General features: G+C 41.0%; 1 protein-coding gene across 1 annotated transcript; it reads left to right on the top strand.

Moving 5' to 3' along the window:
- Nucleotides 1–221: 221 nt before the first annotated feature.
- MCMBP (minichromosome maintenance complex binding protein) lies at nt 222–14,569 on the top strand. Its single transcript, XM_051800388.1, has 15 exons — nt 222–307; nt 1,375–1,515; nt 1,821–1,862; nt 2,320–2,421; nt 2,930–3,059; nt 4,401–4,552; nt 5,285–5,385; nt 7,143–7,312; nt 8,196–8,319; nt 9,424–9,541; nt 10,047–10,212; nt 11,961–12,094; nt 12,676–12,840; nt 13,242–13,330; nt 14,193–14,569. The coding sequence occupies exons 2-15, from the start codon at nt 1,441–1,443 to the stop codon at nt 14,317–14,319; spliced, it is 1,695 nt and encodes a 564-aa protein (XP_051656348.1). The 5' UTR covers nt 222–307; nt 1,375–1,440; the 3' UTR covers nt 14,320–14,569.
- The last annotated feature ends 374 nt before the right edge of the window (nt 14,570–14,943 follow it).

Genomic DNA, 14,943 nt, shown 5'->3' with positions numbered 1-14,943 from the left:
GAATGGCTCTGTGCGTCTTGTCTGGCCTGGAAGCCTGTAAATTGTGAAGTCATGAGTTACAAGAGGCATAAATTACACTAAAATGCAGTCATTTGTAGTCTAAATTGCACCTGCTTCCCCAGAATAGAAGGAAAAGTTTGCTTTGTTCGCTGTGTTGTGAGAATGCTGGATAGAGGTCTGTTACCGGTGCTAATGCGTGTGTAAATGTGGTTTTTTTGTAGCCCAAAATGTTCCAAACTCTGATTGGGAAAAGAAGGTAACCGAATACTTCAAGGAAAAATTAAAAGAAAATAATGCCACTAATTGGGTAAGAGCGTTTGATTCTTTTAGACTTGCACTTTCCTCGAGTCTCGTTGTTGTTTACATTTTGTTGGAGAAGTTCCTCCTTTTCGTGATAAGCACAGGGCCGAATTTCAGGCCCAGGCTTAAGGATATGTTATTTACATCTCGGCTGCTTTTTTCTTTTTTTAACCTGTGTGCGAAGCCGGGCTGTGAACTCCCGGCTGGGATTTCAGCCTTGCCTTCGGCACAGCTCCTGCCCCGGGCCGTCCCTGCCGGGCGCTGCCGCTCTGCAGCACAGTCAGTAGATGGCAGGAGCTGACAAATATTGTCATTTTTGGGAGTGTTTGTCCCTACCCTCTGTGCCCCACGAGCTTCCCGACTGCTGCTTGTAAACCTCTTCTCCCGTGAGGTTTTTATCGCGATGCTGGAAGCTTCTGTGTGGGTTGAAGGAGTAGCTGCCTGGGCTTTCAGGTTTTAGGACAAAACGCTTTTTCTGCTAAAACTGTGCTTTGTTGGGCTGGCTTTGTGCAGTTCAGCAGGGAAGCTGTGCTTAAGGTTTAAAAATAAAACGTGCACAGGTGAGTTCAAAAGCTGATGCTTTTTTAAAAGGCCGTAGCAAAAATGACATCGTGGAACATTGCTGGGGGGACTAGAAAGTTTCACATCAAATCTGTTCTACTTATGGCTGAGAAAACAGATGAAAATTATTTGATTTCTTTTTTTCTTCGTGAGGATTCCATACTTAATATTTCAATCATATTTTTAATCATTTTTCAATCATAGTTTTAATCAAAGTGGGAAAAATCAAGTCAAACTGACAACATTAGAAGGAATTGAAAGCACATTTTCTTACTGAAGAGAAACATGAGGTGATATATATTTGTTAAAATGCCATTTCCTATAGGGACACTTCTGGTTTTTGTTGCATTTTGATGTTGAATGTGGGTTTTTTCAACAAGTTGATCTTCAGATTTAGAAAACTCTACTCATATTGCAAGTCTCAATATTTCAAGTTACACCACCTGCTTTTGGCTTAGTTCAGTGCATTGCTTAATAGATACCAGTTGTGTAGAATAAACTCTTTTTTTACAGGTTCCATCACTGAATGATGTTCCTGTACATTACCTAAAACCCAACAGTCTGGTGAAATTTCGCTGCATGGTTCAAGACATGTTTGATCCTGAGTTTTACATGGGAGTGTATGAAACAGTTGACCCAAACACAAATGCACGTGTAAGTGAAATACTGATTATTTTAATAAATGCTTATCATTTTGTCCACTCTAGTTCTCATATTTCTATAGTTCCTAAGTTAAACTTATGGAGTTTGGGTACTATTTAGTAATAAGTGTGTTTGACTCAAATAGCATCACTAATACATCACTTGTTATATTTCTGTTGAGAAAAGAAAATATTAAAATAAGGAAAGCTTTGGCAGTGTATCCGTGTGGGATTTTGGACTGCAGTGATTTTAATGTGATTCCTGCTCAGGATTCCTTCAGAAAAAGAATGACTGCATTGCCTTTTCCTTCTTGACAGGTTTTGCATTTTGGCAAATACAGAGATGTGGCAGAATGTGGGGTAAGTTACACAAGTTACACAAATTTTGAGATGAAATATTAGATGGAAAGTTGCCATTTATAAGTGTGATAGGACTTCTTTGGTACTTGCCTGTGGATTCCTGAGGATACTGCTCTTGAAATGCAGAATTAATCTCAGGTTTGGAAAGCAAAGTATTCATAACTGCTCCCTGGCATTCTAATTTCAGGAGGCTTCCAGCTGTTCCTGTTTTATTTAAAATTTGTTTTGCTTGCTTTGAGGGGGGAGTGCCTGTGAGTTTGAAAGTGTTTGCTGTGGGAAACAGCTCCTTCTGGTAGTGCTGTGCAATTGGAATCAAAACATTGCAGATAGAGACTGTTTGGATTCACTGCTTCATGAGTATGTTAGTTGTAACTTCTGGCTGAGTAACTGAATGTATTGGATTGCTTTAAAAAAACCTGTAATCAGATTTGTAACAGAATTTCCCTTGGTATTCCAGCCTCAGCAGGAGATTGATTTGAACTCCTCACAAACAGTCACCTCAGAGAGACAGACTCTCTACTGTGTTCCAGTGCCTGGGGAATCTGCATGGGTGAAAGAAATATCTTTTTTGACTCTGTTATACAATCAGTGATCACCAACTAATTACATTAAAGGGAATAAGTTTGCTTAAAGTTTCTTTTTTCTCGGTGAATCAGGGTGAGGTGGCAGGTGTAGAAAGAGAAGAAAGGTAAAACTGATGGTGTGTTATATGCACAAAGAGGATGCAGATGAATGAGGTGTGGGAGAGAAAATTCTTGCATTTTTGATTTGTTCCTGACCACAAGCATGTTCTCTGGGAAAAAAAACCCTTTTTTAGAGGCTGATGGTGGAATAGCACTTGGTGGTTTTTAGTGTCTGTTTTCAACAAATCCATGACTCTCCAGACTCCTGCAGCAGGTTATTTGTGTGTCTGAAGAGGTGACATCTAGGTAACAGTTTAATTCATTATTTTAACATCTTGCTCAAAAGAGAACACTAGAATTCTGTTAAAAAAGCAAACAACCAAACCTTGCTGTGCTTGAGCTGTCCCTGCTCAGTCTGTGGTTGTCCTTAACCCCCAATTCCACGCCTATATCAGTGCCAGCCAAGCCCGAGTTAGCCCTTCAACTTCCTACACCCCGAGTCGCCACAAGAGGAGCTATGAGGAAGATGAGGACATGGACCTGCATCCATCCAAACAGAAGGAGCAGCATATGGGTAACAGTTGCTATTGATGAATAGTGATGATGTCTTTCCAGAATTTGTAAAAATTTCTGGTTTAAAAACTGAAATATTTGCAGCTGTTTTGAATCACTGGTGTTGGTGCAGCCTTCAGAACTAATTTGGTGGCTTTGTTGAAGTCATCAGTGGTTTGATCTGAAGCAGAGTGGGAGAGTCTACAGTGTTACACGTGGGCTGTACGACTTGTTGGCATGACTTTGTGGAGCTCATTCCTGAGAGCAGTCCTTTGTACAGCAGCACTGGTGCACTGCCTCTGGTGTGGGACAGCACGCAAACAATTTAGAGCAGCAGGTTGAACCTGAGGAGTTTGTGTTTAATTTCCCACTGCATTACAGGTTTCACAGTAATGGGAGGGAAATTTTGTCTCTCACACCATGTGTGGGCCTTACTGTGTACATTGAAGCTGAACTCCATGTCAATTAGGTGCTGCTTTGCTACAGAGTGTGTATCTAACAAATATCTTCCAGCCTTCCCTTTTTTCCAATGTGATTTACTAATCCAACTTCCTAGAGGAACAAGATCCATGTCAGGCACTTGTAGCACCCTGAAGAAAGCATTTGAACCTTTTCAGAGGTTCAACACTGGCAGTGTGCAATTCTTACTTATGCTGTAATCAGTCTGTGAACTGTTTGTTTTGATGTTCATCCGTGGAGATTCTTAAACTGGAATGGGGCTCTTGAAGATTTTGGCAAGTTTTCTTTTCAACAAGAGGAAGTGGTTAGTTTAAGTTGTTGGTCCTGTTAAAGATAAAAAAATGGAGAAGTTATTACTTTCTTTGGTTCAGTGTTCTGTGTCTGTGGGGTTCATTAGCTGGACTCAGGATTTTCCTTTTGTATTCTTACCAGTTTGCAGGATAGTATAGACAGGATTGTCTTTGTACCCAGGACTCATCAATTGTAGAACAGATTTTTACTGCTGAAAATCTACAGAGATTTTTAATGTAAACTGATTCTTTATGCATATCTTTAAGAACTATCTGGGTTTTTTAGCTTGAAGTGCAGAAATATATTACCTTTGCAGTCTTATGGACTTTAAAGAAAAATCACTCACCCAATATAAACATTACATTTTGAAAATCAGATTTCTGGCCACGTTTGGGTTTCCAAGACACACAGATCTTTACCAGTACTCTCACACTTAATTTGACAATATAAAATATGCATTTGTGAGACTTTTTGGATGTCAAATATAGTGCATTATTAAACATTTTTGCCTCAAATGTCTTGTTAAATTAGTTTAATTCTATGTTGCTCCCTGAAGAAAGTTGTTCAGTTTTGCATTGCTGTTTAAAGAGCCTACAAATCCTGTGTTTTTCAGGCAGTGGAGCTGATATCCATGGATGTGTGGAGCCAAAGAGATTAGAAACAGAAGCTCCTGCGGGTCATCATCTCATTTCTCCCAACTGCTCCCCTCCACTTGACCTAAATTTTCCACTGCCAGGAGAGAAGGGACCAGCATGTCTTGTCAAGGTAACAGAAGTGGAGAGGGGATGATGAGCAGGGTTCTGTCTCCCTCAGTGAGGCAAACAGAATCCCATGTTAGAATGTAAGTAGTTAGTCTTGCAGACAGGTTTATGGGCACAGAAATTGTCTCTCCAGTCAATAATTTTGTTTCTACAGATCATTGCCTTCTTTCTTTTCACTATTACATTGTTTCTCTTCTTGAGTGCTGCATTTGAACTGCTGAAATCCCTCAGCAGCATGTTTTAGTTTGCACCTTTTCATCACAGTTTAAAAAAAAAAACAAACAAAACTTCAGTACTAGATGCTTGAGGGTGTAGCTGGAATTTCTGCTTTTAGGATTTTTCCTCTAGAGGAAAAAAGTTGTGATGGAACAAGCTGAAAGAAACAATAAACTACACATTTGTTTATTGAATTTAAAATAGTCCTTGATTCACTACTGTGCTATATTGACTATGAAACTTCAACACAAGCTTTCTGTGCTGTTTCTGTACTGACTTCTCTTATTCAGCAGATCTTGATAAAACAGGATATAGTTGTTTACATTTGTGTGGCAAGGAATGCTAAGAGAAAAAAAATGGGATGATAGAAACTCACTTTTCCAATGTAAGCTTAGTTAAACCAAGGGCTGGGAGAGACCTGTTCACACAGGCTGTTCTCAGCTCACACTTGAGTGTCCTGAGATTTTTCCATCCTGCATCTGGCCCATCTGCCTCTGTCTTTTGTTTCCTTCTGGGACAGGTCTATGAGAGCTGGGAGAGCTTCAAAGTCAACGATGTGCTGGAGGTTTATGGTGTTTTGTCCGTGGATCCAGTGCTGAGCTTAGTAAACAGTGAGGAGAGGTAAGGCTGCCCTCACGTGAAGGAAATGTTTGTTTCAATGAGCCGACAAGGAAATGTGTAAATACATAACAGTTCTGCTCAACTGGTGAATTTTGTTGCTTAAAAAAAACTTGATAAGGAAAATGTTAGATCAGTGTCTTGTAAACTAAGTCCAGTGTGCTCTGGTCCATCCTTACCCTTGGATATGCAGTACATCTTTTTTTTTAGGTTGTACAGTCCATAAAGCAGAAAGTGCTTCTATAGCTAAATGTTTTGTATTCTTTCATGCCTCTTAAACTTTCAGTGAATGAGTGAATAGTGAACAAGCTTTCAAATAAGCTTTAAAAGTACAAAATGTCCTTTTGAAGTAACTGTTAAGTCCATGAAAGTTGTTACCATAAACATTTCAGAAGAGTATAAAAAAAAATGTTTGCATGTCTGCATGAAGAGTGGTAGTGATCAAACTGAGTAAAAATTGGGCTGATTTTTTCATTAATTCAGGTATATCATCATGCTGTGCCACTGACAGAAACTTCCCCTTTCACCTGCTGTTCTGCAGTTACTTGTCTGACAAAATACAAACTAATCCAAGAAATCAGTTTTTAAAACAAAACTCTTGTCCAGTCTAACATAAACACTACTGATGTCTTGAACCACTGCACTCTGAATTATTTCTGTTGGTGATTTTGTTTATCCTTCTGATCAGTACAATATCCAGAGTGCAGTGTGAATCCTTTGTAGTGCCAACTTCTTAAAAATTAACTCAGCTGCTCTTGGTTATCATCTGTGTGACAGCTAATCCCAGACTCACAGCTCAGTTGCTCTGTCACAGGTTGTCTTTTTTCCCTCCCTGAGTGTCATTCTGTCACAAAGAGACAAACTGGTGGCATTTAACAATGTTTGGAGTGCAAACAAAAGAAGTTTAATGGAAAGGGGTGAACAGTGTGTTGGTGAACTGCTGAAGTGGCTTTGAGGTTGTAAATCCTGTCAGCTTTTAGAACCAGTACAAGTTGATGAAATTTGTGCTAAACTTTAGCATCATCTGATGTAGTCACTTTAGGGACTTTAGTTTCTACATGGCAAATGAAAACCACCTGGAAGGAATTTTGTTAGGCATCTTCTGGGAGAGCAAAGCTCCTGTATCTGAACTTTTAAATTAAGAGCTAATACCTCCAGGTTTGAGCTGAGGTACATTAGGATCAATTTACTCATAATTTTTTTACTCAGCCAGTGATTGAGCTGTTATGTGACAGTCTAGAAGATCTTGTCAGGCTCCAGAACCCAGTGGAATAAGAAAATCCCACATGTTCCTACACAGGCAAATGCAATAAATCACGACCTTATTTTCCTGAAAGTTACTGTTTGGACTTCATTCTGTACATGCTGTACAGAACAGTGTGTAACATTGTACTTGAAGCTACAGATTATGAAATAATGCTGTAAATACTAAATGTGGGTTTGTTTGGTTTTGGGGGGTTGGTTTGTTGTTTTTTGTTGTTTGGGGGTTTTTTTCCAGAAAAGTGCTATTTGATTATTTTCTGAAAATAATAGAATCCAGATTTTTCTGGGCATTTCTGTACCATTATATAATTGTGATTTGGTATTTATGGTGTCTATAAAAATCCTGAAGAGGGTATTTTGCCTGTGGGAGGAGTTCCCAGGAGCTGGAGCGGATGTTGTTTGTTCCGTTCCTGGCCTGGTTCCAGCTGCCCTCAGTCAGAGGGAGAGGAATTCCTGGGGAATGTTTCTAAGCCCAGTTGTGCTGTGCCCTTTCCTAGGGACAGCTCAGCCCTTGATCCTATGGAGTGTATGGACACAGCAGAGGAACAGAGAGTGCACAGCCCTCCTGCCTCCTTAGTGCCCCGAATCCATGTGATTTTGGCCCAGAAGTTGCAACACATTAACCCACTGCTGCCTGCCTGCCTTAAGGAAGAGGAGAGTAAAACCTGTGAGTAGCTGAGCTCTGGGCACACAGGACTGGGCACATTTCCTAGCACAGCTGAACAAACACTGCTTTGCTCAGAGGCAAATGCCTCAACAACAGGCTTTGGATTTAAATCTTGTTAAATGGAGGAGCCATTCAATGCTGCAGAACTGAACAAGATGCAAGTGTTTGTGTTTGTGTCATGGTTATGGTTTTACTTGTCTGAAATAAATGTGATTTATATGAAACTTGGGTTTGCATTCGATGTGCCCAAGGATTTTACTGAGCTGTTCAGCCATAAGATTTGATTAGTTTTCAGATGGAGTTGTGAACTGCTGGAAAATTAGATTTCCAAATCAGTATGACAGTGGAAATAAGAAACATACTGACAGTATGAAGGATCATAATACTGTGCAGAAAACAAGGCAATTCTGTTTTAAGTGACTGTGCTATTCCTTGTGGCTTGTTTGACTGCTGTGATTTTGTCATTGAATTATTGCTTGCAGACCTTTGATATTTATAATCTTCTTCCTTGAGTGCCTTGTATTGGTTGTCCTGAGCTGTGTCACATGTAAGGGGGGTTTTTTCCCACCTTTAAAATTAAATGGGTGGGCTATTATTTTAGAAATTTGGCTCCAAACTTTGTAGCATTCTGCAAATGCACAGTATCACACAGTATCTAATTTAAAAAAAAAAAACATTCCCAAGGAAATGTTGAGTGATTCAGGTTATCCAAAGCCAGTAATTGCTCAGCTGGAAAAAACAATGAATGTTTGTTTCTTTTTCCTCGACTGCTTTGGAATAAACATTTTTCCTCATCAAACTGTAATAGAAAGTAAGATTTAGAGGGAAGAGGGTGAGAAACAGCACATTTTCTGACATTTGTTGTCTTGTGTTTTTTTGGCAGTTGTTTCTAATTTTATGTCTGAGCTGTCACCAGTGAGAGCAGAGTTGCTGGGGTTCCTCACCCATGCCCTCTTGGGAGACAGTTTGGCTGCTGAATACCTTATCCTGCATCTCATCTCTACAGTGTGAGTATTTAGATGTTTGAGAATTTAAATATTCAACATTTAAAAGGCATCTCTGTTTATGGGGTTCTTCACCAATCTGCAAATAAATGGCAGAAACAGCTCAAATAGTACTTTTTTCAGCAGTACTTTGTCCAGCTAGAGTTGACCTGTCACAGTAAACACAGAGGCAGATTTCATTGTGTGAAATAACAGTAAATATTGATAAAAGGCCAGTGTATCCTTTTGGTGTTCCTTTGAGAGTTGGACAAACTCTCTAAGACTCACTTAACAGAGGTATGGAAACATCTTTTTACCTCTAGCTTTTTCTAATGAGTAGGACATGGAACTGACCTCTCAGAGACAGCATTTACTGCAGGAATTACTGTTTAGGTATTACAAGATACTGATAGATACATTCTGGGAATTTGTTAATTAAATGCTAACATGTTTAATGGCAAGTTCAAGTGACCCCTATTTAGCATGGGATAGAAATTCACTTCTATGTTGATTTTAAACTGTCACTGGATGAAATGACTCGTTAAAATCTCAGGTGTGAAGCTTCAGACTGTGTTTTGCTTAGTTGTCAGGCTCCAATTTAATGTTAGTCATTTTAGTCTTCAAATGGATTCTGCTTTCATTGTTTTTAGTGGGACTGAATGCTCTGACACTTAGACTAGAATGTATTTTCTTTCTTAGCTGGTATCACAAAAAGGTTGAGAGTTGTCGAGAATGGGGAGAAGATACACAGGAGAAGAGGGAGAGGAAAGCTGAGGGCAGGTAAAGGAGATGAACAAGTTGATAAGCAGGGATATTGAGATTGGGCACAAGAAAGGAAAAGAGCAAAGTGTGTTTACTGAGTACCAATGGAGTCCAAGGAGAACAGAAGGTCTGGAAGGCACATGGCAGGATCCCAGGCACTGGAAATGTACTTTTGTGCAGTGCTGCAAAGCCTTCGGGAGCAGCTTCGACCTGGCTCAGTCCTTGGGCGCTGGGGCAGGAACAAGAGATGGCTGTTACCCCTGTGAAATCCTGGCTGTCAGAGGTGCCACACAACACTCCAGCTGAGTGATACCTGTGTTCAGTGTTAACCAGAGCCTTGTCTAACCTGTGTTGGTTTTGGTGCAGTTATGCAAGACGAGATGTGCTTCCCCTGGGAAAATTCACGGTCAACTTGAGCGGATGTCCCAGGAACAGCATCTTCACCGAGCACATCTACCGCATCATCCAGCAGCTGGTGCCAGCAGTAAGCCTTCAGTGTTTCTGGGGAGACATGTTCTTCTTGTTTCAACCAAAAAACAGCACTTTAGTTGATTCCTTAATTTCTAAGGCAGGCTGCTTAAATGAAGGCTCCCGCTACCCTTTTAGGGAGCAGGTAACAGCACAGATGTGGCTTGGCTGTATGTTCAAGTCTCTATGTGCCACATCATCTAGAATGAATATGGAATAAAATCCTCTCCTCGGAGGTATTGAACTGACAGATGCTGCATGCTTTATTCTGTCTTTCTGGATTCATATTTTGACATTTAGGTCATTTAATTAGGGTGCCATTCTGGTTTATTCCCACGTTTGTGGACACCGCTCTGCAGAAAACTCTATAGTAATTCAATTTGGGGTCGTAACAACGGTATTGCTGCAATAAACCATTTGTTGTTGAGCTCCTCCTGGCTGTGCAGGGCAGGGGATGGGAGCTGTGAACAGCATGGTTCTCCTGTGGGAGGTGTTCAGTGCTGGGTGTGTTGCTGTTGCAGTCCCACCGGCTGCAGATGACCATCGAGAACATGAACCACTCGCGCTTCATCCCGCACAAGGACTACGCCGCCAACCGCCTGGTCACTGGGGTGCTGCAGCTGGCCAGCAACACCTCCCTGGTGGTGGATGAGACTCAGCTGGAGCAAGGGCAGCTCGACACAACAGGTAGACACTTCCTGGGTTTTCAGCTCTCACCTGGGAGGTTCAAAGTTGACGTGTTTTAAGACTGATGCTAATTGTGTCCCGGTGGTGATGATCTGTTACAGAACTCTGTCCTTAGTTCATTGCTTTGAACAAGCTCCCTGCTGGCCTGCAGCCTCCTCAGTCAACTTAGGACAAATTAGGGTAATTCTTTATCACCAAAATAACTCTGATTAATTAGAATGGCCTTTCAGTTTCCTGTGGTAATGCTTGAAGTGGGGAAGCATATGCTGTTGCCTTATGCTCTGCACTTTTCCTGTATATATGGAAACCATCCCCTGAGAACTCAGCTAAGAACTGGAAATAAAAAGATTGCTATTACTGTGTGGGAAAAAGTGATGGTTCTGTCTTATAAGCTGTGTAGTGTGCTTTCTGCAGAGCTTTAGACTATTTATTTAATTTTAACTTACATAAAAGATGAGTTGTACCTATTAAAAGTTCAGTAACGGAGAAGCACAGTACAGGTCTCTGTGGTGACTCCTGGGCTGTGCTGTGCAGGGCCTGGAGTTGGACTTGAATGATCCTTGTGGGTCCCCTCCAGCTCAGGAGATTCTGTCATTCTGTTAAAGAAGAGGAAATCACTGCAAGTGACTTCATTTTAAAATTAAAATGCTCTCTTGAGAAACCTGCTCTGTTCTTTTTTAGTTACTGCTCTTATAAATTATTATTTGAAATTATTCAGTTGCTCTCGAGTCTTCAGGATTTTTTTGTTCCTCTGCTTTAGGAAGGTTACAAAATTTCACTCAAGTAAAACTAGTAACAAACTTGGCATTGTCTATTTCCAAAAAAAATAGTCAAAACATGAAAAGCTCCCATTTAGGGAAAACTTGGTGTGCTGGTTTATAGGTTTTCTAAAATGTTTGTCCATAATGTCTAAAAAACCCCTCAGCATCTAATGAAAAATAATATTGTAGGTATTAAAAGTTGCAGATAAAAAAGGCTTGTTAATTTTATTTCCTTTTTGGTGTGATGTTATCTACTGAATTTACAGTAAAAAAGTAAACATTTTTAATTTCTTATAGCAAAGCTGAAAACAAAATTTAATCCTAGAGAAGTGTCTTCAGATGTTTGGAACTCTTGGAAGTTACAGCTTAGAGATTTCAAATGGCAAAATGTCCCAGAAGTAAACCATAATATTAAATTTGCCTTTTTTTACTAACTTTGCCTTTATTTACAGTATAGTAAATTAATACTAACTGATTAAAAGCAAAACCATAACAGTAGATGAGTGATTTGATGCAGTAACACTGCTGAAGAAAAATTCAATTTGTCAGGTACATGTTGGTATTTCAAAGAGAGAATTCCAAGAGTCAACCAGTTAATTTGTCAATCTTTTTATATTTTAACTAACTTAGTCTCATGTAAGGCAAGTGAATGCTATAGAAATGAAATGGGTTGTGCTTTGTCCACTTTTGAGGAGAGATTGGTTTGGTTTTTCTCTGTTAATAGTTTTCTGGCTTCGTAGGGCCAATAAAAACACATGTGAACACATGTACTAAGCCAGATAAAATTTAGACTTGGAATGAGGAATCCTTAGTTTTGATCTTAAGAAATGGTTGTGTCTATCTGGAAGACACCACAGACCCAGAAGAAACAGGAAGCTTGCAGGAATTATCTGGTAACTGCTCGTTAAAGACAGGTTGAAACACGAATCAGGTCTGACTTCATTTGTTTAGGTCCAGTGCTCAGGGAGTTTGTTCCTCCTTTTCCAGGTGTCCATAATGTGACAGCACTGGGCAATCTGATCACCTGGCAGAAGGTGGATTATGACTTCAATTACCACCGGATGGAATTCCCCTGCAACATTAATGTGCTCATCACCTCGGAGGGCAGATCCCTCCTGCCGGTACGGATTTGGGGGGAACTGTGGGAACTGCAGGTGGCAGCTGCCTGCCCAGAGCAGCCCTGCCAGGGACAGGTGCAGACAGGAACCCTGCCTTGTGACAGGGCACGTGTGACACTGGCACTGGTTCCTGCCTCCTCCCTCTGGCTCCAGCCCAGCCCCAAACCTGTTCATGGGAGAACCAGGAGATGGGCCTTCCCTCCTCGGCTGAACGGGGGTGGTGAGGCAGTGACAGTCCCAGTGAGGGGCAAAGGCTGCAGATATGGGCCCCTCTCAAAGCAGTGTCTGAGGTGGTGGGCACAGGAGCAGAGCCACAGAGCTGGCACTGCCCCTGGAGTAGCCTAAGCTTGCCACCATCTGATCTCTGGCATTCCAGCTCGATCAGCTGAGCCCTTGCTCTCCTACCTCTGAGTGAAGCTGGCTCCTGCTTCAGTGAGGACTGCACACTGAGAGTGGAATGTTTAAAGAACTGTCTTACCTTTATTCTGGGAAGTAGTGACTTCTGTTGGCTTTGAGAGTAAATTGGGTTTGGAATAGAAAACAATGGGATGTGGCAAGAGATGGTGTGTAATTTTCTCTTTCAGTCAGATTGCCAAGTCCACCTCCAACCCCAGATAATCCCCCCAAACATGGAGGAGTACATGAGCAGCCTCCTGACAGCAGTGCTCCCATCTGTGCTCAACAAATTCCGAATTTACCTGAGTTTGCTGAGGCTGCTGGACTACAGTATATCTGATGAAGTGACCAAGGTAGGGAAGACTCCACTAATACATTTCCAACTGTATATTTGGATAGAAAGCACCTTTAATAGACTGTTACTGTACTTTCCCATTGCTCTCCCTGTCGGTGATTCTCCTTCAAGTTTTCTAACAACCAAACCAGGAGCGTTTTCATGTCCTGAACATGCCTTTAAGGATTTGTAAAGTATTCACAGAAATAAGTAGAGTACAAATAAGAAACAGTACGTGGAACATTGATTTTGAAAACCAGTTTTTTTCAAAGATGAGAAGTAGCCTGGTTTTGCTCAGGCTCTGCACAGCAATGAGTTGAAATGCTGTCTTGTAAAGGTAGTTGAGGTGTTCAACTCCTTGCAAACTGATCTGTGCATGGGGGTTCTGTTTTGCTCATGACTCCACGCTGTTGTCCACAGGCAGTGGAAGAGGACTTTGTAGAGATGCGCAAGAACGACCCCGAGAGCATCACAGCTGATGACCTGCACAAGACACTGCTCGTGGCAAGGTGGGTGCTGCTGCTTGTCCTGCCTGTTTCTGTCCTGCCCAGACAGCTGCTGTTTGCAGCTGGATGCTCAGCCTGCAGCTGGATTTAGCTGTGCCGGGCTGGCCAGCTCTCCAAGATGCAGTCTCCTTTCCCTTCGTTCCTCTTGGCACACATTCTTTCTTAGGCAAAGTATTCCTCCCTGCTTCCTTCCCATGCTTTCTAGTTCCTAGGTTACTGCAAGAAAAATAAAAATACTGTCTAGAGAAACCTGCAGTGGTTTTTTTAATTACTGCTCTTATAAATTGTTCATTGAAATTACTCTGTTGCTCCTGAATCATCAGTATTTTTTGTTCCTCTGCTTTAGGAAGGTTACAAAATTTCACTCAAGTAAAACTAGTAACAAACTTTACATTGCCTGTTTCCAAAAAAATTAGTCAAAACATGAAAAGCTCCCATTCAGGGAAAACTTGGTGTGCTGGCTTATAGGTTTTCTAAAATATTTGTCCATAATGTCTAAAAAACCCCTCAGCATCTAATGAAAAATAATATTGTAGGTATTAAATATTGCAGACAAAGGCTTGTTAATTTTATTTCCTTTTTGGTGTGATGTTATCTACTGAATTTAGAGTAAAAAGATTTTAATTTTTAATTTCTTATAGCAAAGTTGGGAACAAAATGTAATCCTAGAGAAGTGTCTTCAGGTGTTGGTTTGGGACTCTCGGAAGTTACAGCTTAGAGATTTCAAACGGCAAAATGTCCCAGAAGTAAACCATAACATTAAATTTGCCTTTATTGACTAACTTTGCCTTGTTTGGGTTTGGGACTGTGCTGGTTTCTCCCCCCTGGCACTGCCCAAGCCCCCCCTGTGTCTGTGCTCCCCCAGGTTCCTGTCGCTCAGCGCGGGGCAGACGACGCTGTCGAGGGAGAGGTGGCTGAGAGCAAAACAACTGGAGGCACAACGCAAAGCCAGGCTGCAGCAGCAGAAATGTGTCAATGGCAACGAACTTTAACACCTTGAAAATCTGTCTAATCCCTAGATGGAACCCCTACTAAGATTGGAATATTGTTTATACCAGTTTTTGTAGATAATTTATACCAAAAAGTTATGGATATTTACCCTCGCAGCCTGAACACGCTTAACTCTGTTCAGCCACTTAAACATATTTTATGGAATTTTTTTGGAACCCTGTTTTGTAATTGAAAATTGGTAACAATGAGCAAATTGTTTGATATTAAACTTTAATACTGAAGTCGCATAAACTTATTTCCTTTCATAATAAGAAAATTTAAAGCCCGAGCCCTTGTTCCACAGCCGTGCTGGGCTTTGTTCTGGGATACATGAGTGCTCTAATTCCTGAAAGGTGGAATTCTGAGGCTCAGAGCTCCCAGCTGGCCAGCAGCTGCAGCTGAAGGAGGTGCTGACTTCAGCACAGAGCTCTGTGTGCTGTGCTGTGAGCTGAGGCAGCACAATGCTGATCACACTGTGGGATAAAGAAGTGATTTGATCTCACCCATGTCCAGGTTAGGTATGAAATACATCTTTACTGTGCTTAGAGCAGAACAGGACTAACTTCTCAAATATCTCTAAATGAGATTTATTCTGGCACAACTTCTTAAAAAAAAACCCCACATTG

Source organism: Manacus candei, unplaced genomic scaffold (assembly GCF_025592945.1).
Source record: "Manacus candei isolate 608988 ecotype Guabito, Panama unplaced genomic scaffold, ASM2559294v1 h1tg000050l, whole genome shotgun sequence".
NCBI lineage: Eukaryota > Metazoa > Chordata > Aves > Passeriformes > Pipridae > Manacus > Manacus candei.
This window is presented reverse-complemented; position numbering and strand designations above follow the sequence as displayed.

Bases quoted from the DNA above. Each gene is read 5' to 3' on its own strand.
- MCMBP (XM_051800388.1), top strand. From the start codon at position 1,441: ATGGTTCAAGACATGTTTGATCCTGAGTTTTACATGGGAGTGTATGAA. The intron at 4,553-5,284 runs GTAACAGAAGTG...CTTCTGGGACAG, and splicing joins GACCAGCATGTCTTGTCAAG to GTCTATGAGAGCTGGGAGAG. The intron at 8,320-9,423 runs GTGAGTATTTAG...GTTTTGGTGCAG, and splicing joins CTGCATCTCATCTCTACAGT to TTATGCAAGACGAGATGTGC.